The 25,805-nt window shown below is 41.2% G+C and overlaps 1 protein-coding gene across 2 annotated transcripts in view; it reads left to right on the top strand.

The window, feature by feature from the left end:
- The first annotated feature begins 3,144 nt into the window (after nucleotides 1–3,144).
- Nucleotides 3,145–25,805, top strand: part of kif7 (kinesin family member 7) — a 37,645-nt gene continuing 14,984 nt past the window's right edge. The window contains exons 1-8 of one of the 2 annotated variants that reach the window (XM_067445176.1): nucleotides 3,145–3,294; nucleotides 6,526–6,916; nucleotides 7,320–7,520; nucleotides 10,129–10,516; nucleotides 11,512–12,052; nucleotides 12,227–12,370; nucleotides 13,135–13,332; nucleotides 16,271–16,419. In XM_067445176.1, the coding sequence (XP_067301277.1) occupies nucleotides 6,589–6,916; nucleotides 7,320–7,520; nucleotides 10,129–10,516; nucleotides 11,512–12,052; nucleotides 12,227–12,370; nucleotides 13,135–13,332; nucleotides 16,271–16,419 (1,949 nt within the window). In that variant the 5' untranslated portion in view covers nucleotides 3,145–3,294; nucleotides 6,526–6,588. Of the gene's footprint in view, nucleotides 3,295–6,525; nucleotides 6,917–7,319; nucleotides 7,521–10,128; nucleotides 10,517–11,511; nucleotides 12,053–12,202; nucleotides 12,371–13,134; nucleotides 13,333–16,270; nucleotides 16,420–25,805 lie in introns of both variants that reach the window. The other variant, XM_067445175.1, reaches the window with a different exon arrangement.

Here is a 25,805-nt window from a genome sequence, read left to right as displayed (position 1 = left end):
AATCAGGATTTTAAAAAAGAACAGCTCTTTAACATAACAAATGCAGGTTTCCATTTTTACTGTGCATGTCTAATAAGCAAAAAAATATTCAATATAATATGTTTCCCTGTATTCATTTAGCATCTTTTATGTCACAAAAAATACAAAAGTAATCAAATGGTAACCATCAAATAAAAAAATCAACTTGTGCAGCATTGGAAATTCTCTGAAAAATATGATCTGTGAATGTCCTCGCTATTCTCACGTCTGTCACTCACCGAAACATAAGTGGCTATAGAGAGTTGTATTCTCCCCACAGAACTGACTAATTAGGTTCTTCTTTTGGAAACGGTAGTCCGGTTGTTTATTTCAACAGTGGGCACAATTTCTCGGAACAATATTTCTGTTGTTCGCATTGTTTGCCCCCTCGTTTCAGAGTGGATGTGCAAATGGTTCGTGAGTGGCAAGTCAAGCAAGTTGCACAAGTGATTATTATGACCATTTGTGTCCATTCAAACCACACAACGACACACTAATACACCCACTTTTACCCACAATGCCTCAGTGGAAATTGTACAAAACGTAAGACCCTCTTTGCAACTAGAGAACATGATTTCTTAAGATTTTAATAATGCATTACTATTCAACCATTATATCCGCCAAGAGGTTGATTGGATAGCCCGCAGTAAAAGAGACCTTTTTCATGAGACGAGACCTTTAGTAAATGCCTGAATGCATGCAGATGTGCAGAATGGTTTAAAAGGGTCTGTCTTTGGTTACAATCTTGACTATTATGACAGTCTGTATCATCCTGGTGCGACGTATGTACAATGTTTCATGCAAACGGATGGCGTTCTGTCCAGTAGAGCATGCTTTTTAACCTACAGGCGAGAGTCAAAGTTATGCAGCATAATTGTTTAGAGAGAGGCTGTGAATGTTTTATGAGGGCAACCCCTGTGCATCCACATATAACTGGTAGCCAACATTGAAATGAAATAAAGGATCAGAGTAAGAGGCTTGAGTAATGAGGAGTCAGCTGATAACCTGTGGATATAAAGATGGATATGGACAGCAGAGACAGCATCTGGAAAGGGCATGGGGATTCAATGGCTTGACATTATTAACTCCAGACATTTTTTTATGAATGTCTTCAAGTCACATTATATTAAACAAGGGTTTTATTGGCTTCCTGGTCTTTTTTGTTTCAAATCCATGTGACTGATCATTTATTTCTTTTTACAAGTAATATTTGTTAGTCATATTCATCCTGACAAAACTGACAACTGTTGTTATTGGAAGCTTTCTTTTGATTCGTAGCTTATAATGCATGTTTTTGTTGCAGTGACAGGTCAGCATTTGAGTTGGTGTCAATCAGCCTAACCAACTGAGAGTGATCAACACATTCTGCTGCATTCGCATTCACATATTTTGGCCACCATGGAAGACTAGTGATTTTGTTGTTGTGAAGTCACCAGTACTGACAACAAGTCACAGTCTGCCTCAGTGACCAGAATCCACTCACCGTGAACCTCGACTAACAGATCATCGCTTTCCAGCTACAAAAGTGACATTGATCAGTGATGCTGGCATTGTGCCTATTAAAAGGCAAGAGGTTAAAAATGCTAAATCTATTCTGTTACATTCAGAAGATTGTAAGAGCAAAACTGGCATGCTAATTATTGTGTTTGCTTTACATGGCTAATGTGATATCCACTATACTGTAGTCCACTCACTCGTATTTTGTGTACAGTGTGCTGTGTTTTCCAAATAAATCAATAAAAGAAATATGTCTCGTATTTGCCCACTTAAGTTGCTTAATGATTCTAATAAATACAATTACGTGCAAATGCATTAAAAGATAGATTGCTATTGACTTTCAAAACCCTCTTAATTTAGCCTTCTTATTTCTGTGAAATCTGTGTAATGAATTTAAATTTATTTTTTTCCCCTTCAATTTATAGGTTTCTAAATGAGTGAACAAGAAAAAAAACAGTCCTGCTTTAATTAGGTGGCATTAACTATATGCACTTAAATAAAAAAATAAGTACAATGTACTTATTGTGTTCATATTGTATTGCAAAACGTTTTTGCTGATATTGGGATACGGGTAAAGTTAAGGACAGGTGTGGTGGGATGGGTCAGTTTAAGGGTAGGGTTAATGTAAGGGAAGTGTCAACAGTCTAATTATAAATGTAACTACATGCAGTTTTAAAAGAAATGTAAGTACAATGCAAAACATGCATGTACACAATAAGTGGATTGAATCAAATGATTAATTTAAATGTGGTTAAGGCCACCTAATATAAAGTGGGTCCGAAAAACAAACAACAATAAAAATGACTTCAAGACAGGTTTCACCTGAAAGGTTGAATCCAGGGCAATATTCATTTTCATAAATATCAGGGAAAGGCAGTTACGTTTTTTTTTTTTTAAGTTTTTTTTTTTTACATAAATTATTTTATGCCTCAAATTTGACTGATGGCAGGCAACTATTTTTTTGTTTTAACTTTGTAATTTCATTTGAATATCAACATTTGTGAGATTTAGTCAGCCGAAACAGTTTTGAGGTTATTTGATCGAATTTTGTGTCTTTGGAAAATGTATCTATGATATTGTATTATGTTGAATATCAAAGTTTTTGAGTCTTATTTGTTAATGAGGGATTCATGGACACATTTGTGTTTTTAGACAGGGGCAAACTTACCCCATGTAATAATTTTTTTTTTTTTTTTTTTTGTAAATGTTGTGCTATAACATATAAATGATAAAAATCTAAATAGTTTCTATTTATTTCTAATAACACATTGGCTGATGCATCACCATCATCATCATCCTGCACGTCTGCTAAACTTATATCCAAATATGTTACAATTTAAAAGTAAATGCAAAGTAAATCCTCCCCCATTATAGCACACCCTCTCTCTCTGCAATGTAAACTGTGACAACTAGCCCCAGTCTCCCCTAGCCCAAAGTACATGCTGCAGTTACAAGCAAAATCAACAATAGCCTAATATTGTTTTTGTTATAGCCCTATTAACAAATGCAAACACAATGGTACTTTTCACTTGTTTATGAAACATAAAGGTTGATTTTCATGATAAAGATCATTTCTCTAGTTTGTTCTATTAAAATAATACAAAACTAAACAAAAATCCGTTGCAAGTCCGATTTTACTCAGGCATTTGGGGAGCCGACTGAATGACATCACTGTATCCGCCGCGCTCGTCATGGGCTGGTCTGGATCCAGGGAATGGGCTCTGGGAATAGGAATGGGATGTGCCCTGAGGACTCAGATTGATGGACTCGTAAACAACAGTAAGTTAGAAAGTTGAGAAAAAACACCTAGAACTTTACATAACAGTAGCAGCTTGAGTGCATATGCACGCGCGATGGGTGTTGTAGGTAAAGCCACGCGCGTGCGTGTTTTCTGAGCTTTGTTTTTATTGTGTGCCGTGAGTGTTTAAAGAGATTTTAACTCTTAATAAGTTTGCTAGCAGCTAGGCTAATCTGACTTTATGGAAAGAGTTAAACACATTCCTCTGCAGCTATGAACTTGTTGAGACTTTTCATATCTCCTCATTGTTGTCATTTTTAGTGTGCTGGAAATGTGTTAGGAAATACTTTTATTTGCTGTTTTTGTGCCGATCCAAATTAGTTTGAACCACGAGCACTGAAAGTTGTTTTGTTTATTTCATATTTAGTTCGTGATTATTTAATTATAGTTTTTTATTGTCTTCTATTTTGATTAACTGTAACCGAGTTAGGGATTGTTTGCCTCATAATTTGTGATTTATTGTTTCATGTTTTTTTTTGTCTTAGATTATAAACGTCTGCATAGTTGTTTTACACAATTGGTTTATTATGTTGTGACAGGTCATTATGTTACATTATTAGCTTATAAAAGATGCACTTTTACAAAACCAAAACTCAAACAATTATACATAAGACACAACTCCATCAGTGAAACCATGTCCCTTTAATGTTTGTTTGACTGCATATGCATTTTAAATAATTAAATCCCAGATGACATAATACACCAACCATGTGCTTATGAGTTCAGAAAAAAACATGTAGCCTATAGTATTTCAAGAATATTTAAAGGAATATACAGTATATGTAAAGTGTTAGATTAAATATATCTAGACATTGCAGAAACTGCTAGAAATGTAATCATCTTTTGAATATTCTGTCATCTTTATTTTCAATCAATCTATTGTGTAGAATATAATAGATAGAGAATTTGTATTAGAATTGAAATATTGCTTATGATTCCTATTATATTGTTTTTCCATTGACGCGACCTTGAAAAGCACAATATAAAAATGTATTATAAATTAAAGTCACAATATTAAATGCAATGGATGGATAAATAGTAATCCACTATTTTGTGGTGAGTGGGGCAAAATTACATTCTTAATATCTGGAATTTGGTTCTTTCTTTTAGTATATTAATTGTAAAGGGCCTATGTGTTTAAATTCCAGAGATATTGGGATCTCAATGTGGCTCCATGAGTAAATTGTTTAGTTGTATACAATTCCATTGGTCAAAAACTAAATATACAGCTTTTATCTTTTTAAGAGGAATGTCTTCAGAACAAATAATGTTGAAATTAGAAAAATATCTCGTTTTCTTATATCAAAACAATTGCTTAGATTGAACATACCTGTCTGAGTACCAAAAATATAAATTTCCCAAAGTTTGCTTGTCTATAACCAGGGGTTGGTTTCACAGACAGGGCTTAGTTCATTTACGACATTTAAATAGCCGCTTGGGTTAGGCTTAAGCCTTTTTTTATATCTTAAATTTTAAGGCCCTGTATATGGTTCATTGACTAAGGATCTCAATGTCGCAATTTTTGAACTGTACCCATTTTCACTGGTCGGAAACCAAAAATGGGTAACGTTTCAAACAGTTTCATTGAAATTTGAATTAAGGGATTTTGTTAATTTTAACTTATTCTGGATCTAATAGAACTTATGTTTAATGCCTCTTAAGGCAGTGTTGAGTCTATTAACTCTTGGTAGCACCAGAAAATGATCTTTAATACTTCTTGAGATGTACATAAACATTGGAAAAATATGTTTTTACATATTTTTGATATTCAGACTTTTTGATATTTTGTGATATTCCATTTATTTTGATGAGGGAAACAAAATACATATATAGTTTCTACTTTATTTGTTCTTCAGACATGGCTCTTTACAAAAAATGTATCCGCTGTATGCAAAGTAGGGATGCACCGAAATTAAATTCTTGGCTGAAGCCGAAACCGAATAATAATGAAATGCTTGGCCGAAGGCCGAATACCGAACGCGGTGTTTCACATTTTTTCCATTTATTTGGCCATTTTTTTACCATTACAATAATTAAATAGTAAAAATTTGCTTTTTACTGTTTTGTGTTGCTTTTCAGAGAAATGAATCAAATAACAAAAATACACTCTGTATGTCTACAACATCAAATGTGCATTGAATAGTGCAAAAAATGTGGATGAACCCACAACAAATAAATAACTGTCCTAGACATAAGCCTACTTAGCCTACTTCTTCAGGAAAAGTGGCAGGTTCTTCTTTATGAAAAGTAGCTTCTCTGCTTTCTCACATGAAAGTCGGCTCCTCTTCTCATCGATGACATGAGATGCAGCACTAAACAGTGCTTCCACACTGCTGACATGTTTGCTGCATAAAGCGCCTGCCTCTCACTCTACGTGGGTTACTATTTGATCGCGTCATTAAAAACGTCATTGTTCGGCAAAAGTTATTCGGCCTTTTTACTTATTCGGAAAACCGAAAGTGCTTTTTTTGGCTATTTTCGGCCGAATAATTTCGGTTGCCGAACATTCGGTGCATCCCTAATGCAAAGTGGCCCAAATTTGTTTTTTTACCATGGAAAATGTGTACAATATACTTATGTAGTCACAATGAGCCATGCAAAGTCTGAAAAATGAAGATGCCAAATGAAAAGTTTTAAGAACCAGAATCTAAATGCATATACTAACTGACATGTCTCCATTGGCCTGTAATGCTACAAATATTGCTAAAGACAGAAACTACAAATAGACCTACCAATATTTGTGTAAAAATACACAACATACACACATAATGGATTACTCTGAATATGTATCCATGTTGTTATTTAATATTTTGGCTAAATAAATAGTCACTCTTATTTATATAAGCAGCTTCACAATGTTAACAGGAAAATAATGCAACAGAATTTGATTCTGCTGTCCAGCCGCTCTGGAGAAAACAGAAATGTCATCCAGCTCAATTCAATTACCATATACTGACAATGCGCATGTGTAAATGTGTACATTAGCATGTCAAATACTAATTTAGGGGTAATTAAATTGTGGCTATAAATATTAATGTTAGTCTTCATAATTATTATTTCTTTTTAACGAAATTACAAATTTAAGCCAGGGACCTTTGGTTGAGTTGACATGAAATGACCCTATTATTATTGACTTAGAGGTTGATTGAAAGGTCTCTGTCAAAGATGTTTTCCAAATTACTCTGTTAATTCCCATTTCTTATTTAATTCAGTGCCTAAAGGAAGCGGTATCACAGCCCCACAAAAGTAATGAGGGTCTGCTAATCAGCTCAGCAATGTCTCCCAAAGGAGTTGGGCAAAGTAAGGTAGAGGAAACCGCTGTACAGGTGGCCATCCGGGTGCGCCCGCTGCTTCCCAAAGAGGTTTTGCACAACCATGAGAGTTGCATCACTGCCGACCCAGAGGAGAGGAGGGTCACCCTGGGCAATGACCGCCACTTCCACTGTGACTTTGTGTTTGAGGATAGCTCTACACAGGAGGATGTGTATATAGACTGCGTTCAACCTCTCATCGAGGCCTTCTTTCATGGTTTCAATGCCACGGTTTTTGCCTATGGGCAGACAGGCTCGGGCAAAACCTACACCATTGGAGAAGCCAACATTTGTAAGTCTTTACACAATACAGATTGCTTTAATAAACAGATTGCTATCAATAAATGATAGCGTAAATTCATCAATATATAGAAGTGCAATGTTTTTATTTTCTTGGGGGTATATTGAGCATTGTGACAGCTAATGTGTTGAGTAAACAGATCAAAAGCACGCCTAAGTTCAATTCCTTACAGCATATTATTAAATAGGCTTCATCTAGACCAGACATGATTCACAAGGCTAGGAAGGGCTTTGTCTGTCTTGTTAAAATGCTTCCATGAGTTTGCACGTCCGTGCTGCCAGCAACACCTCCCCCGGTTCAGTTGCCACCACTCCACTTGCAATCTGAGATCTTGCGTTTTAGCATTCTGCCTCAGAGTTATTCATTAACCTTCTGTTGTTTTTTTTGGCCGCAGCTGCTTTTAGGGATGACGAGCAGGGCATCATTCCCAGAGCTGTGGCCGAGATCTTCAAACTGCTGGATGAGAACGACCTCGTTGACTTCTCTGTCCGAGTGTCGTACATGGAGGTTTACAAAGAGGTCTTCAGAGACCTTTTGGAAGTCGAGACAGCCAGTAAAGACATACATATTCGAGAGGATGAAAAGGGCAACATAGGTACGTTTGAGAAGAGAAGTGATGGAAGATGTAGAATAAGTAGGGATGTGCAAAAACTACACTACCATTCAAAAGTTTGGGTTTGGTAAGATGTAATTTCATTCTTTTTTGCTCATTTATGTGTTGCATTTATTTAACCAAAAGTACAATAAAATGATTGCAAATCTGAATTTTCAAGAGCCGTTTCTCCACCCTAGTGTTACATGATCCTTCCCTGACATGCTGATTTGCTGCTCAAGAAGCATTTCTCATTATTATCAGATTATTTTAATATTATGCTTAATATTTTTGTAGACACTGTAATAATTTTTTCCAGGATTTCTTTTCAGGTTTCAGGATTCTTTGATAAATAGAGGGTTCAAAATATTTGTTTTGTAACATTACAAATGTCTTTGCTGTCACTTTTGATCAATTTAATGTATTTATAAAAAGTCCTCAATTAAAGTGTTAATTAAAACAAGTTTTACTGAGCCCAAGCTTTCCAATGACCCCTTAAAATCCTGAGAGCATCGGTTTATTATTCACTTATTTTTCATTTTGGTATTCTTATCCTCTGTTAAAACCAAGCGGAAACCTCCCCAGTTTCTCTTGAAGTCAATATGAAAGTAACTTAAATTGCAATTCATCGACAGGCTCCAGAAGGGAGCAGAATCTCATTGAAACGAGCTCAATGTTAAAATGGCCAAATTTACAGCAGAAATAAACATGTTTGCAGCTTGGTACAAATTGTGGTTTTGGTCTATACGGCTAGTTTTGCCCTTCATGGCAACTGTGAGGTCGGTGAATTTTTTTTACAACTATTATTATTGCGTTATATAAAGCCTTAAAGTTCTGCATAATTAAGGGTGTGGCCACTTTGAGTGACAGGTGGATAGCCATTTATCCACTGTCTGTTAGTCATTGCGCCACCTCAGCTCCGCCCACGTCCCGCCTCTTTGCCCATTTTCTATTATCTGTGCGTGACATGTGATGACGCGTTGACAGGCTGGCAACAGCCAGCTCGACCCTACTTTACGCTTCAAAACGGCTCTTCAGAATCCTATGGGTGACGTCACAGACACTACATCCATATTTTTTTACAGTCTATGATTAAAATGCATAATTTTCTGTTTCCCAATTTGCATATTGTTCGCATACACTATTCTATGCCATTTTGTAGGGCTGGGTATCGATTCAGATGTTCCATTTCGATTCACAAGCCCTCAAATCGATTTGATTTTGGATTCTTGATTCAGCTCAAATTAATATAGATTTAATACAAATACTATAGGTATTTATAAAAAAGAACAGTGAACGTAATTAAAAAGAAACGAAGAGCCACAAACCTGTATATTAAACTTTTTATTTTAGGTATACCTGAGTACATTAAAGCAGAACGCATCTCTATATTTCAAATCCATACAATTGTTAAATACAATAACTTTATTCTAAAAAAAATATCTGAGAAGTATTTTATTGATGTTTTGATATATTTATTCTAAAACATAAAAAGGATATTGGATGATTTTTTTTTAGCAATTTTCAGTACACGACAAGCTTTTCTTGCGATTTTGCCGCTCGTCATGTATGCATTTACTTTTCATACATGAGAAACGCGTTCATTATTTTTTTACAGTCTATGGTTAATTCCTGGACATGAGTAGTTGCCTTGGTAACGGTCAACAATACCTTAACGTGCTGACATAAGTTGACTAACTATTATTTGACTACGATTTGAATATGTCTAAAATGGATAACGTACGTGCTTAAGTGACTGCTCAAGTTTGATCCTAATGCAAAACAAGCATTCACGTGCATGTGATCTATTTTAGAGGTTGTGTGTTCGGCTTTGTGTTTGTTGTCACATCAAATGGTTCCGCAGATTTTTAGTATTACTACAGCATTTCACCTCAGCATTATAAAAGGCGACAACGCACCGGAAGCTGCCATTTAAACACTGAATGGATAAATGATGTGCGCCTCTTGCTCCTTTGTAAGATCACACAAGGCAAATGGGTGACATCTAGTGGAGAAGACTAGTAATTAGATTTACGTTAATCTTATGTTCAATGTTAGCGGAAATAAATATGGAAAAATATCGATTTGTGGCCTTTGAGAATCGATTCTGAATCGACCAGATGTAAAAAAAAACAAAACGATTAATCGAAAAATCGTTTTTTTTTTTGTTTGTTTTTTGCCCAGCCCTACCATTTTGTAGTATTTGCCATTTACTAGTAAAAGTGGGAGTAGCGTATTCACACTGAAAATTCCAAAAACAAAAAGGGCACTTTAAAAACCTGGATTTAAGGGTACTTAAACTGCACTTATCTAACTGGAAAAACAAAGTGTGGAATGTTGGACACTTTATGTACTTGACTGTTGCAGCTTTAATTACGGGCTACCAGACTCTGATGTTGCATGACAAAATAACCTTATACAAATCATACACTATACATTTGAGTACATAGTGTATAGTGTATCATTTGGGACACAACTTTAATGTTTTGTGTTGTGACTCTTTAAAGCTGCCCTGTTAGACTAGTTGACTAATCAGGAAATTTCAGAACGTTTTTCAGCAATATGTGACTGTTCAGAGAAACAGAAAGACATCTTTTGTGTTTACCCACAGTGCTTTGTGGTGTGAAGGAATGTGAAGTGGAGGGACTTGACGAGGTGCTGAGTCTCTTAGAGTCAGGAAAGACGGCCCGTCACACAGGGGCCACCCAGATGAACCCCCACTCCAGTCGCTCTCACACCATCTTCACAGTGCTCATGGAACAGAGGCGTGGAGGTTCTCGAGCAGCGTCCGGGACTGTGCAGATCCTCTCTTCTAAATTCCATTTTGTGGACCTGGCTGGATCAGAGCGAATCCTCAAAACCGGCAACACCGGCGAACGGCTCAAGGAGAGCATTCAGATCAACAGTGGACTTCTCGCTCTCGGAAATGTCATTGGAGCGCTTGGGGACCCCAGAAGAAAAGGCACCCATATCCCATACAGGGATTCCAAAATCACCAGGTAAATATATATATATATATATATATATATATATATATATATATATATATATATATATATATATATATATATATATATATATATATATATATATATATATATATATATAATTTATAATTATTATTATTTTTTTATGTTATAAATAAAATCTTGTTATATTTTAGAGTAGTGTTTGCTAAACAAGAATCACTTTTACTATTGCTTTCTCTTAAAGTTTGGGGAAAGAAAAAGACTATTTTTTTCAATTATTTATTATCTTTTAAATGAGTGTATTTGAACTGTTTCTTGAAAACAGCCATAGGTGCTAAAACCAAGCACTTATTTGTTTTGTTTCGAAACTGTACAAATTTAGTTTGACACATGCTACTGGTCAGTAATGTTTTTGAAAAAAGGTCACTTATATTCAACAAGGCTGCATTTTTGTTTTCTATTAATATATTTTAAAATTTAATTTATTGCTGTTTTTTATTTTTTTAAAGAAATTAATACTTTTATTCCACAAGGATGCATTAAACTGATCAATAGTGAAAGTAAAGAATTTTCAGTCTCAAATAAATGCTTCAATTTTGAGCCATGTATTCAACAAAGAATCCAGAAAATAAATGATTTTCACAAAAATATGAAACAGCACAGCTGTTTATAATAATGATAAGAAATGTTTTTTGAGCAGCAAATCAGCATATAAGAATGATTTCTGAAGGATCATGTGACACTGAAGACTTCAATAATGATACTGGAAATTCAGCTTTGACATCACTGGAATAAACTACATTTTAAAATATAAAATGTTAATAATATTTCAAATATTAAGTGTATTGTATTTGATCAAATAAATGAAACCTTGGTGAGCATAAGAGACTTCTTTCAAAAACGTTTCTCTGATTAAAATGATTTCAGTGGTACTAGAAAGAGACCGTGCGCAACATCGGCTTTTATATAGTTTAAAAGCTTAAAAAGTTTAAATGGATGTGTCAATCTGTGTTGCATCTTGTCAGGATCTTAAAGGACTCTCTTGGAGGCAACGCCAAAACCCTCATGATTGCCTGCATAAGCCCTTCTTCCTCAGACTTTGATGAGAGCCTAAATACACTCAACTATGCCAAACGGGCTCGCAACATCCAGAACCGGGCCACAGTCAACTGCCGGGGGGAACCTGACCGCGTCGAGGGCCTTGAACTCCAGATCAAAGCGCTAAGACGAGCTCTTGAAAACCGGCAGCGCTCTGAAACCCGCATCATCGCTCGTTCCGACCCCGAGAAGAGACTTCGGCCCTTTGAACTGGACGTGAGAAAGCTGCAAGCGGAGAGCGCCCACTACAGGACGTGCACGGACTCGGCCTACAGGCTTTTGACAGAGCTGCAGGGGGAAGGAACTCTGAATGCAGGTCAGCTCCTGCGGGTGAAAGAGTGGCTTTGTGGCGTTGAGGAAGAACGCAGCGGCCTGACCTCAGCGTCGGGGCTGGACAGTGGCATCGAGAGCAGCTCTACTGAGGAGAGCACTGCGCTAAAAAGGGGGCGGGCAACATTGAACAACCAGGTTGGCTGCAGGCTCATCCATTTTCAAATATTAATATTTTATGTTTAACAATTCATCATAAAAAGGCAATTATGCATCTGTCAGGTCATTATTTCTCAAGCATTCATTTCAGATGTGCTCAAACTGTGATTATCTGCGTAATTCTCACAGCAGTGGGATTTATTTATGCCAAAGGATCCTGACCATGTCAAAGAGCATTGGAACGGAGACCGTGAGGACTACATTTCCCAACTGCAAGCCCAGATACATCAACTAGAACAAGAAAACACTGACTTTCTCGCTGCCCTGGAAGATGCCATGGAACAATACAAACAACAGGTGAGGGAATTGAACTCTTTGAGGTTTTAGTTGTGTTCTTGAAAGATGATTTAATTGTGTGATTTTTCAGCTTTATTCCAGAGGTGGAAATTAATAAATTCTTAAAAGTCTTTTTTTCTATAGTAAATCAAAATGAATATAATTATGCTCTTCTCTAAAATATGTTATTGGCTAAATATTGCTCCTGATGGACCCTTTTCGCATACAGTGAAGTTATTACTATCATAAACCTAGCAAATGTTTTTTATTTTAATTTAAGAAAAAGTACTACATACTACTTTTCAAAAATAGTGGGGTCTGAAAGATTATTCTGCTCACTAAGGCTGTGAAATATTAACACATTCAAAATAACAGTTTTTTTAATAGTAATATTTAACCTGTGATGCAAAGCTGAATTTTAATTTTAATTTTAATTAATCCAGTCTTCAGTGTCACATGATCCTTCAGAAATCATTCTAATATGCTGATTTCCTGTTCAAGAAATGTATTATTTATTTATTATCATTATCAATGTTGAAAACAGTTGTGCTGCTTAATATTTTTGTGGAAACCATGATTTTGTTTTATATATATATAATCTGGGCATTAAATTACCAAACATCCACCCATCCATCCATCCATCCATCCATCCATCCGTCTGTCTGTCTGTCTGTCTGTCCGTCCGTCTGTCTGTCCCAATTCACATCCTTAAAACTGGGGACTGGGGACGTCTTTTGTATTTTTACAAGGTTGTAAAAATGTATGTGATTTTCTCTCGTTCCTAGAGCGATAAGCTACAAGAGCAGCAGGATCTAATAGCAGAGCTTCACAGTCTGTTAGCTCAGCCTGGTGGAGTGGGACTGCTCCACCTGAAACAGAGACCTCACACTGCTCCTATCAACTCACTGCTGCAGACATCAGACAGCTCTGGTCGTCTCACTCCTCCCTACGACTGTGATGTGGGCAGAAGCCTCGCCAGACAGGTAATTGATATGTTTTGATTTGTCTCACAGCATCCTCGACCGCAAACACACGTCACCTTAAATTCAAGAAACAATCCACAGCTGCCGCCACCTGGGCTGGGCCGTTAGTAGTACACAAACATATTTAAACACTTGCCACACACGCTGTTTAATTCTGTGTTTTTACTTCACCCACATACTCTCTGATTCAAGCAAATTCTGCTAATTGCCAAGGTAACACTGATGTTTTAACAGTCGGTTATACACCCTAAACCCCTGTTGTATGACAAGCTGCATTGTATGTATTGTCTGGAGACATGGTTATTTATTAAAGTAATAATCCATGAGCGCTAATCCATTAAGTCTTGTTTATACTTTCGCTTGGCACCAGCCATTCTCCAAAACGACAGATGGCAGTGATGAGAAAATACCAGCTGTTACAGCAGTGAAGTAACTTGCTGAATTTTACACTTACCTAGCTAAGTATGATATTATTTGTTTATGTTCATTTAAAATTTGTCAGTTGCAAAAGCAGGATAAAAAGCAGAAACACTTTTTCCAAAGTTTTTTTTTTTCACAGTTTACAGGGACTTTGGTTCATGTGACAGTGAACAGATTTTCCATTGTTAAAATCCAATTTTAATTTCAAATAAAATCTTTAAAAAAAATAATAACATATATATATATATATATTAGGGGTGTAACGATACGCGTATTCGTATTGAACCGTTCGGTACGAGGCTTTCGGTTCGGTACGCGGTACGCATTATGTACCGAACGGTTCTTGGACTAATTAATTAGATTTGGAAAATAAAAAAGTGTGTGAAATATAATAATATGCCTTCAACAAGGAAGCCCAATAAACAAAACGACATAACAGGCAATGCCCCTGACACCGCCGAAGTGAAAGAAAAAAAAAACACCAAATATGTTTTAGGCTGCTCAGTCAGGTGCTCGCTTACTCAGTAGGCTACGCACTGAATGCTCGTGGCAAAATGGCTATTGCGTTTAACAAACCAGAAATAGAAGATCCTCCAATAACCAACAGGTCTGGTGTTTGGGTGAACTTTGGATTCTTTGTAAGCTATGGTGTTGGCAAGAGTGATGGATAAAAAAAACAACGGTATGTCGCATTTGCTGATGGTAGCCTACAGCAGCGGGAATAATTCATGTCATGTCAATCAACTCATTTACGCCGACAACAAGACGATAAAAAGGAGAAACAGCCACAAACTATCCCACAAACTATCCCCGCAGCATTTAGACCGACATTTCCAACTTATTCAAATGGCAAATGACATCACTGCGGCGAGTGGTCCATTTATAGCCGCGGATATGAGACCTAACGCCCGTTTCACACATACTCCGTCTGCAGTGCGTGTGCGGTGCGTATTTTTTTCAGTACCCATGTTAACGGATTACGCCCGTTTCACACATACTCCGTCTGCAGTGTGTGCGGTGCGTATTTTTTTCAGTACCCATAATGCACGCAGATGCGGTCCGTCAGTTCGTTCCAGGTGCGTTGCGTCTGCAGCAGTGCACGGATCGTTTTCGTACCGAGTCTATTTTTTGCTGCGCTGTTGCTGCATTAAAGTGATAGAACATTGTTCGCATTAAAATAAACATGTACTGACGCGAAAATCTAGTAATTTCACCATAGATGCATATAATTTAAAATATACTCTTGTTTCAAAGTCAACACATGGCTTTTTTTTCTCAAGTAAAGCAACAAAACGACACCTTACCTGGCATTTAGGTAAAAAAAAAAAGTGCCATAATGGATAGCACTCGTACTTTCTTGGAGGTGAAAAGCAAAGTTATTTTTTGACCTGCAGGATTTCTTTTAAAGGGGTCTAAAAACGAAAGAAAAGACGAGGGTCGGCAGTTTTTGAATAGACTATTGTAAGTTTCTAATTTAAAATGTTTGTGATTTAAGGCTATAAACTATGTTTAAATGTTTTGCCACTTGTGTGAGCTAAATCTAAAGTATATAAATATGAATAAATGAATTAAATAAAATGTGGCACTACAGGGTGTGGGGCTCCTGCAACGCACACGCAACGCAACACGCACCGCACACGCTAATGTAAAGAGCTAATGTCTTATTCCTGTAACTACATAGAAGATGGGTAAAGTATAGCTCCATCATTGTTCAATGTAAAAAAAAAAAAAAAAAATCATACTTTGTTAGTTTTAATAAAAAAGGTAATTTATCTGCCATTTTTTTCTTTTTGCTGTATGATCGGGTTGATCTAAAACATACCAAACCGTACCGATCCGAACCGTGACACCAGTGTATCGTATCGAACCGAACCGTGAATTTTGTGAACCGTTACACCCCTAATATATATATATATATATATATATATATATATATATATATATACATACACAAAAATATTAAGCAGGACAACTTTGTTTTCAACAATGCTAATAATAAGAAAGGTTTCTTGAGCAGCAAATAATTTTTTAATATATTAAAATTGAAAACAGTTCATTTTAAATAGTAATAATATTTCACAATATTACTGTATTTTTTATCGGATAAATATTTCCTTGGTAAGCAAAGAGACCTTTCAAAAACATAAAAAAAATACATCTTATTGCTATAATATATAAAATGCTGGTAACCTCAACATGGTGATATGAAAGACATCACTGTTCAACATATATTAGTTTATTAAATATAATAATAGAAAAAGGATATTTGTCTACCAAATAATGAATTCAAATGATGTGCGGTTATATGAGTGTATATCAGATATTTTACAGTATATTGAGTGTCCTAACAACCCCAAAATGTGTTATTTTAATTATTATTATTATTTTTTAAACACAATTGGTCAATATATATATTTAGTTTATTAAATAAAATAATAAACCAAATAATATAGTTCGTTAGCATTATTTTTGGTGAAATTGTAGATTTCTTTTTAATTTAATCCAAAATGTTTATTAGGTTGAAATGGGCGCATCAGTGGACAGCAGCTCATTTTCAGACAAGACCCAGTGGGACAGCGGACATGGAAACGCTTACTATGAAACTTCTGGAAAAGCAGTAAACCGAGATGAAGATGGAAATGTTCAAACCACCAGAGAGAAACGCAAGTATGGAAGATGGTATTAAACATAATACTGATTAGAAGGTTAACATTTACATTTACATTTAATCATTTAGCAGACGCTTTTATCCAAAGCGACTTACAAAAAAGGGTAGAGCAATAGAAGCAACGAAACAAACAAGGCCAACAACCTGTAAGAGCTGTAAGAAATCTCAATTAATTAGCACAGTACACAACTTTTTTTTTTTTTTTTTTTTTTTTTATATATAGCCAGCTACAACAAATACTCACGTACGGAAAATACAGAACACTGGATTTTGATAGCTATGATAACAACCCATTAGGACTAAGGCTGATGCCCCAACTGTTGTCGTTAATGCGGATTCAGTGGCCCAATGGGTTGGTTTTGGATGGCATTCTAGCTAAACGCGCAGCAATAGCCATCGACAGCAAAAACTCACGTACGCAAAATACAGAACACTGGATTTTGGTAGCTATGATAACTATGTAACATACCCGCCTGAAGGCACAAATCCGGATGAGAGACGTAGATATGATCATTAAGTGCTATTCTGTATTGGTCAAGTGCAATAGGAAAAGTGCAGTTGGAAAAGATGTGTCTTAAGATGTTTTTTAAAAATGGCTACAGACTCGGCAGCACGAATTGAGATCGGCAGGTCATTCCACCAGGTGGGAACGGTCCAGGAAAATGTCCGTGAGAGCGATTTCATGCCTCTTTGGGAAGGAACCACGAGGCGCCGCTCATTCGCAGAACGCAAGCTTCTGGAGGGTGTGTAAGTCTGAACAATTGAGTTTAGGTATAATGGTGCAGAACCAGTGGTTGTTTTGTAGGCGAGAACTAGAGCCTTGAATTTGATGCGAGCAGCCATTGGCAACCAGTGCAGTTTGATGAAGCGAGGCGTAACATGCGTTCTCTTCGGCTCATTAAAGACCACTCTCGCCGCTGCATTCTGGATCAGCTGCAAGGGTTTGATAGTGCATGCTGGAAGCCCAGCCAGAAGAGCATTACAATAATCCAGTCTGGAGAGAACAAGAGCTTGAACCAGGAGTTGTGCAGCCTGTTCTGATAAGAAGGGTCTAATCTTTCTAATGTTGTATAAAGCAAATCTGCAGGACCGGGCTGTTGCAGTAATGTGGTCAGTGAAGTTTAACTGGTCATCAATCATAACTCCAAGGTTCCTGGCTGTCCTGGATGGAGTTATGGTCGATGAACCAAGCTGAATGGAGAAATTTTGATGAAGTGCTGGGTTGGTTGAGAAAACAAGTAATTCTGTCTTTGCAAGATTGAGTTTAAGATGATGCTCTTTCATCCAGTCAGAAATGTCTGTCAGACAGGCAGCGATACGAACACTGACTGTAGGATCATCTGGTTGAAATGAGAAGTAGAGTTGAGTGTCATCAGCATAGCAGTGATAGGAAAAGCCATGTTTCTGAATGACGGAACCTAATGATGACATGTAGATGGAGAAAAGAAGTGGTCCAAGGACTGAGCCCTGGGGAACCCCAGTAGCTAGATGATGTGACTTAGACACTACACCTCTCCATGACACCCTGTAGGACCTACCAGAGAGGTAAGACCTGAACCACTGGAGGGCAGTTCCTGAGATACCCATCGTCTTAAGTGTTGACAGGAGGATCTGGTGGTTAACTGTGTCAAAAGCAGCAGACAGATCCAGCAGAATGAGCACTGAGGATTTGGAAGCTGCTTTTGCCAGTCTCAGTGCCTCAGTTACCGAGAGCAAGGCAGTCTCAGTCGAATGGCCGCTTTTGAAGCCGGATTGGTTGTTGTCTAGGAGGTTGTCCCTTTCAAGAAACATAGAGAGTTGATTGAACACAACTCGCTCAAGGGTCTTTGCAATGAAAGGCAGAAGGGATACCGGTCGGTAGTTTTCTAAAAGTGCTGGATTCAGAGAGGGTTTCTTAAGCAGTGGGGTTACCCGAGCCTGCTTAAATGCTGTGGGAAAGGTTCCCGTGTGAAGAGAAGTGTTGACAATGTGAGTGAGTGCAGGAGTGATTGAAGAAGAAATGGCCTGAAGGAGGTGAGTGGGTATAGGATCAAGAGGACAGGTAGTAGGGTGATTTGAAAGGATGAGTTTAGAAATATCTGCCTCGGAGAGTGGAGAGAAGGATGGAAGCGTGTTCGTGTTAGTTATTGAGATGTGCTTGTCAGTTTGTGATGAGGAGAACTGTTTGCTGATGAGGGATGTTTTGTTTGTAAAAAATGATGCAAAGTCATCAGCTGTAAGAGTTGATGAAGGAGGGGGAGGAGGAGGACAAAGGAGAGAGGAGAATGTTTTAAAGAGTTTGCGAGAGTCAGAGCATTTGTTGATTTTGTTGTGGTAGTATGTTGTTTTAGCAGTGGAGACATTTGTAGAGAAAGAAGAGAGAAGAGACTGATACAAGGTAAGGTCAGTATAGTTTTTAGATTTCCGCCATTTCCTCTCTGCCGCCCTGAGTCCAGAGCGATGTTCACGGAGAACATCAGACAGCCAGGGGGCAGATGGGGTGGGGTGGGCTGGTCTGGATGAAAGGGGGCAAAAACTGTCTAAGGAGGATGTTAGAGTGGAGCAAAGAGTGTTGGTAGCACTGTTAGTGTCCAGTGCTGAGAACTGAGCAGGTGGAGGGAGTGAAGATGAAACCATAGTGGATAGGCGAGAGGGAGAGAGGGAGCGTAGATTACGCCGAAAGGTAATCTGTGTAGGAGTGCGTGTTGTATCAGGAGTCAGTATGAGGTTAAGAGTGATGAGAAAGTGGTCTGAGGTGTGTAATGGAGTAACTAAAGTGTTGTCCGTGGAGCAGTTGCATGTGTATACGAGGTCTAATTGGTTACCTGATCTGTGAGTATCCGTAGTAGATACTAACTTAAGGTCAAATGAAGTCAGTAGAGTGCTGAAGTCTGCAGCTAGGTGTTTATCAAGATGGATGTTGAAGTCACCAAGCAGAATCAGTGGAGTGCCATCCTCAGGGAAGCTAGAAAGTAACACATCCAACTCCTCCACAAAGTTACCGAGGTGACCTGGAGGACGATAGACCACTACCACATGGATTTTAACAGGGTGAGTAACAGTGATTGAGTGCGATTCAAATGAACTGGCCGGTAGAGATGGTAATGGATCAAATTTCCAATCATTTGAGATAAGCAAACCAGTACCCCCACCCCTCCCAATAGGCCGAGGAGTGTGTGAAAAAGTTAAATTGGTTGAAAGGGCTGCAGGAGTGGCAGTGTCCTCTGGTTTGATCCAGGTCTCAGTTAGGGCCATGAGGCTGAGCTGAGAATGAGTCCCAATAGATGAAATGAAGTCTGCTTTGTTTACAGCAGACTGACAATTCCAGAGACCAATTGGAATAGAGAGTAAAGTAGCAGAGGATGTTAGGATATAGTGCAAATTATTAGGATTGCGGCGTCTCGTGCGTACAGAGCGTGAATTACGAGTGCTAGTAGTTATAGTTGAGATTTGAAAGCACATGGTGAATACAGATCAGAGAAAAGGCCAGATCGGAATTAGAAAAGAACCGAACACAAATAATGAAAGGAAGATGATACTCAAGTGGCTTGTCGGGGTCCTTGCTCGAGAGGAGTTGCACAGGGAAGAGTTGAAGTCTTTACACTCGTCGGTCTTCACACAAGGAGGGCTTCACACTGCCGCTTCCGCTGCCGCGGACTATCACGCTATTTATACTCACTTGAGTCAAGTGATGAACCTGCTTTTTTTTTTTTAGGTGTTTAGATTGTGTAGCCTGTTTCGTTTGTGAGCACCTACAATCTGCCTAACCTCATCTTATCAAAAATGCCTTTTTACTGTGGTGGTGGTGGTGGTGGTGATAGTAGGCTAAATGTTTAAACTAACATTGTGATTTGCATTTTTGTTTAACATTGTGATGCTTGAAGTGTTTGATCTATGGATTTTATTATAGACAAGTCAAGTGTTGATTTGAGAGGCTAAAGCACTGTCGGTCGCTGGTCGCTTGGTTGTCACTTTTAAAAACAAAAACCTAAATTTAACTAAACCAAAAAAAAAAATGCTCCAAACATTTTTCTCTATTAGTTAATAAAGAAACAAAATGAAATATAACTACTTTGACATTAAAAACAAAACTGAACTATTTTAATGGCTACAAAAATGTAATGGGGAGGATTTTAAAAAAAGACGGGCCGGGCTAGGGCCTATATTTGAGCTTCTTGTCTGTAAGCAGAGTAAAATGAGTAACAAATGCATTTAAATTTCAGTAATTGTAATTGCATTACTTGTTTAAAAAAATATTTAGTTACATCCGCCTTAATGTTAAAAGTAGTGTAATTACAGTAACGTGTTACTGTAGCGCGTCACTCCCAACACTTCACTTCCTAGGTTGCCTATAAAAGCCTGCAGACTGATTTTTATGTGAAGGGCTTGACATGATGCTAGTGAATTCCTGCCAGAACGCTATTATCAGATGCTTTCTTAAAGGTGCCCTAGAATGATTTGAAACAATATGTTAAATTGTTATCTATCTACATAGAGGGTATGTGGCTTATTTAAGGGAAAATAATTGTCTAGATACAGTTTTACAGGTCCATTTACAACCCTATAAATTGTCCCTAGGATGTAATGCTCTGTTTTTGCCTTATTTTGAAGAGTCATGAATATTAATGTAGAGCTCTGCTCTGATTGGCTTATTTCAACAGCTCACAGCAGTTCAGTAAAGCGGCTCGTGAGTCCTGACCATCCTGACAGAACAGACCGACTAAATGAAACTAAGCAAAACATCTCAAATGGAGATTGATAAAACGTCCCCGGTTACGTATGTAACCTTAGTTCCCTGAGAACAGGGAACGAGACGCTGCGTCAGCTGACGCTACGGGGGAACGCCTTCAGCGTGACAGGTGTCTGAAATCGCTATCAAATCACAATCCTACTGACCGTCGGCAGCTGGTGATGTCATCACCGTGCGACCAGGAAGTATAAAAAGGCACCGTGCCAACATGACAACATCCGCTTCGTCTGAAGGGACTGTGGGCAGGCACACCTTGAAGCATGGCCATGTGACGCAGCGTCTCGTTCCCTGTTCTCAGGGAACTAAGGTTACATACGTAACCGGGGACGTTCCCTTTCGAAAGGGAACTCGCGCTGCGTCAGCTGACGCTACGGGGAACGATATACCCACGCCGCCATGCTGAGGGGAGTGCACGCCCCTTACTGGCAGTGAGAACTGCCTGGACGAGTGTTCGCGGGAAGTCTGAACCACTCCCCCTCTCGCCACACAGGCTGCCAGTGACATCATTCCCTACGGTCATAGCCCAAGCTATATGCCTAAGAGAGAACCTAAACAAGTTTTAACTGAGGTTTCCTACTCTCGGCTTGCTCGAGGGCCTGGGACCTACTACTTTCGAAGGAAGGAGTCCCTTAAGGGAATGTGGCTAGGGGACCCGAGGGCGCCACCAGCCGTCACTAATTCGGGAAAACCCTTCACCGAATGCCACCAGGGAGGCCTCACCTGGCATCACTTCTGTGGGACACCCCAGCTTGGCCAACCCTGTCTGTCAAAACAGAGCCTCCGGACATCGCTCTTACTTATGAGCCTCCAGACTGAGGGACTGCAAACTGGCAATGTCCTCCTCAGACCGGAACTCGGAGACGGGAATCCTGGAGAGCAGTACTCAGCTTAGTGCTTCTTACCCTTGCCATCGAGGGGAGTCTCTTCTGCTCGATCCTAGGATCTACTGAGCACATTTATTACAGGGGTGCTCAGGAGGCCTAAAAAAGGCCTATGGACTGATCTACCCGGGAGGCCCCGAGGGGGGCCTGCCCGTCTGATCAGACTCAAGCGGCCGTAAGCTCGGAGACAACCCTCAATGAGGGGAGCTCTTAAGCCAGCTTGGTAGGTAAACCATGCTGTAGGCTAGCCAGTTCCCTGTCCTGAAGGGACTGCGCAGCAGAAACGGAGTCTCGTTGTGCTAGGGCACGAGCCCGCCACTGAGTTATACCGGCCCAGGCCGGGACCCAACGGCAGGCAGCCGCTAGCTGTCAGCCCAAAGCCAGTTCTACGTTCCCGCTTAGGGGAACCGTTTCCCCTCCAGGGAGGCCAGGAGGCGCCTCTACCTGGCACCGTTAGTGCTAGCTGTTAAGAGCCGCCGGAAGGTGGCTTTACTGGTTCCTCAGGCTCATGAGGCTATAACGCCAGAAGCCACCTATGCTAATGGCTAGCTTGTCACCGAGACCTGGTCCGGGAATCCCCTTCCAAAAAGGCCCGAAGAGACCTGACAGCATAATACACTGGCCTACCGAGCGTCCCAGCTCGGGGGCTCACCCTCAGGCGGCCTAGAGCGGCCTACTTCCTGCCAGCCAACGTGCAAACTGTCGGGAGCTATTGTGTTCCCGGGGCTTGCCTCCAGGGAGGCCTGTCTGATGCCACGTACAGTCCGGTCCTTTTAGGGCGCCCTGGAGAGGCCTATTGCCGAATGGCAGTTCCCTATTAGATTGGTGACATACGGTGCTTATCCGATGGCAAATCCCACCGGCAACCCCGCAGGGCCGGGAAACGACCATAGGACGGCCTGAAGCGGCCCGTCCCTGATAGCAGACTATGCTAGCCGCCTGGCTAGCACCCACGCACACTGTCGCAAGACCTGGGAACCGGGGCTCACCCTACAGGAGGCCTAAAGTGGCCTAGATCCTGTCAACCAATGGTCGGAACCCTAGGTCACCCCCTCAGGGGACCCCATGTGAGGCGTGCTGAAACTCAGCGAGCCCTTAAAGTCGGGCTGACAGTGGCTGTCTGCTGGCTGATGAGGACTGGGTATCCAGTCACTACCTGGGGACTCATCCCCAGGGAGGCCGTTAGGGGCCTACTTATGACGAGGTTTCTGCTGCAGCCGACATCGTTGGGGAGAACCCTCCCCGCTCACATGGGCCACGATGTCGGAACTCACCCGCAGGGAGGCCTCCTGAGGCCTACCACCTGACCCAGAGTTAACTGCCCGGACTGCCTCGGCTGGCGTCTCCCGCCAGCCCGCCTTCTATAGTCGGTCCGCCCCAGCGGCCCATAGCAGCCTTCTGCAACGGCGCAGTCTCTCAGGCAGCGCCTACCAGCGTGGACCTAAAACACAATGCCCACAGCAGTGCACTCAGCATAAAACGCCTTGAACCCTCTAAAGCGAGGGGAGTACAACTTACGCCACCTGCCTCCAGGGCGGCCGTCTGGTCGTCCAGCGGTCCGCCGTCCGCGCAAGGGCGTCAGCCGTGACAGTGTTTCGACTCCAGGGGAGCATCCTACCAACCGATGCTTTCAGATGGTTGCGAAGTACAGCTCGACCCGAGCCTAAAAGGTGAAGCAGAAGACACAGAGCAAAAAGTGAAAGATATTGAACACACACAACCGGCCATTTCCTGAACCAAGCCGGGGGGCCGCCCAGAAGTGGCGGCCGCACTAGCTCTGGGGGGCGGGGCTAGCAAAACCAGTCTGACTGCGCACCGCGACGAGACGCCTACCCCGTCCCCACGACCACTGGCTGAGTCGCGATTCATTCTGCTATACACCTTTTTGCATTAATAACAACCCCCAAATGCAGAAGGGGGGTGGGCATTGGCCGGACGACCCTACTGCGGGGAGGCCGGGTAGGGATACAAAGCTCCTGCGGGAATTCCGACAGGAGCCCGGGGCAACTGCCAGGGCGATATGCCACCGCGAGACGCCACCGTCATCCCCTCAACAGCCTAGGCCAACTTGATGCACTAGCATCGGTCTGATAATCCCACAACAACGGCCCTAAAAAGGACTGGGACAGACCTTACTGCAGTTCATGCGCTAGCCGAACCTCACAAATTCATCTAGGTATTTCACTAGCAGAGGTGCCACCGCTACCCAGAGGTGGCTACAGCTAAAAAAGTTCGCCAGGAGAACATACGTCAGTTTATATCGCCGCTGCATGCCCGCGGCATGTGCGGTGGCCTCAACTGCTTATATTACACATATCCAGAAGAGAAAACAGCCTTATAAACTACTGTTGCTACACTAGCAAACATAAGCCTACATAAACACACTGTGTTTATACAAACATCGTTCTAGCCACCTTTACTGGGGAACTACAGGCCCACTTCTCCAACTGTTACACTTTTCTTCATCTTTTGTAGACAAAATATCCCTCAGGGAAGCATAGAGTCCAAACATACGGCATTAAAGAAGAATGTTTGCCCTAAAAGGGGACTCACCCGCTGTCTTCAGTGCCTCATCGCTTCATGTAACATGCATGCTTCGGCGCACTAACCTGAGGGTGGGGCGCTTTATTCTCACATGTAAGGCCGAGGAGGCGGCCGCGAAATCCCGCTTTTCCCAGAGACGATGCACTGTGTGCGGGCAGAGCACACACCGGCCTGGCAGGCTTTCGTCAGAGTCTCACCTCCGCTCATCATCAGCCCGCGCGGCCTGGTGTAAAGCGCGCCCGGGGAGAAAAAAGAAAAACAACAGAACAACAAAGGAGGGGACACAACACCACTTCCGCGCCCTCGGGGGCGGAGACTCACCACCTCGCTTTGGGCGCTGGAAGCGGATATTCTCCCCGATGTCCCTCCTCCTGTTGCGGGTGTCCCGCCTCTTCCACGTCCTACTCCTCCACGGAGGGGGCGCACGAGAGGCCACGCTACTGCGTTGGCCCATTTTTTTTTTTTTTTTTTGATGATGATCCTCGGATCTTGATGGGCCATGGACACCCTCCTGCCTGGGCGCCGCCCCAGACCTCAGCGGAATACACGTTCTATACGCCGCTGAGCGCGCCCTCGCCTCTCTGAACTTTCCCACCACCGCCTCGACGGAGGTGCCGAAAAGCCCAGAGGGCGAGACCGGGGCATCGAGGAGAAAAGCCTTTTCTTTCGCCCCGATGCCCACCAAGTTTATCCACCGATGCCTCTCCGTGGCGACCCTAGCCGCCATCGACCGTCCGATGGCGACTGCTATGTTGTTTGGCCGCCCGGAGAGAGAGATCCGTGGTGCGCCACTCAGCCATCGCATCAGGGGGTAGGCCAACTGGAAAAGCACGGGCTAACGAAGAGGAGGAGTCTCCATCCGACTCCTCCTCCGTCCGCCTGCTCTCGCGACCTGGCTGATCGTCCGCGAGCACTGTGTTCCCCAGACGATGAGCCAGATCCATCTGGGAGCCCCAGGACAAACGGCGCCGCTCAGCCTCGGCATGAGCGGGACCGCTCCCAAATGCTGGCTCTTCTTCCCTCGAGTAGAAGGCCAAGCGAGAGCGGAGCGTCCTCAGTCGGAAAAACGCTCGCAGTTTGCGCAGGAAGCCCCCTCGAGAACCTCCCGCGCGTGCTCTTCCCCCAGGCAGAGCACACAAAGGGTGTGCGTGTCCCCAGGCGTGAGAAACCTGAGACACGGATCAGCGCACTTCCTGTACGCTCCCTTCACTTTGCGTGTGCACTTCATTCC

Source organism: Pseudorasbora parva, chromosome 1, assembly GCF_024679245.1.
Source record: "Pseudorasbora parva isolate DD20220531a chromosome 1, ASM2467924v1, whole genome shotgun sequence".
Taxonomy (NCBI): domain Eukaryota; kingdom Metazoa; phylum Chordata; class Actinopteri; order Cypriniformes; family Gobionidae; genus Pseudorasbora; species Pseudorasbora parva.
Note: the sequence above shows the minus strand (reverse complement) of the source record. Positions and strands in the feature narration are given on the sequence as shown.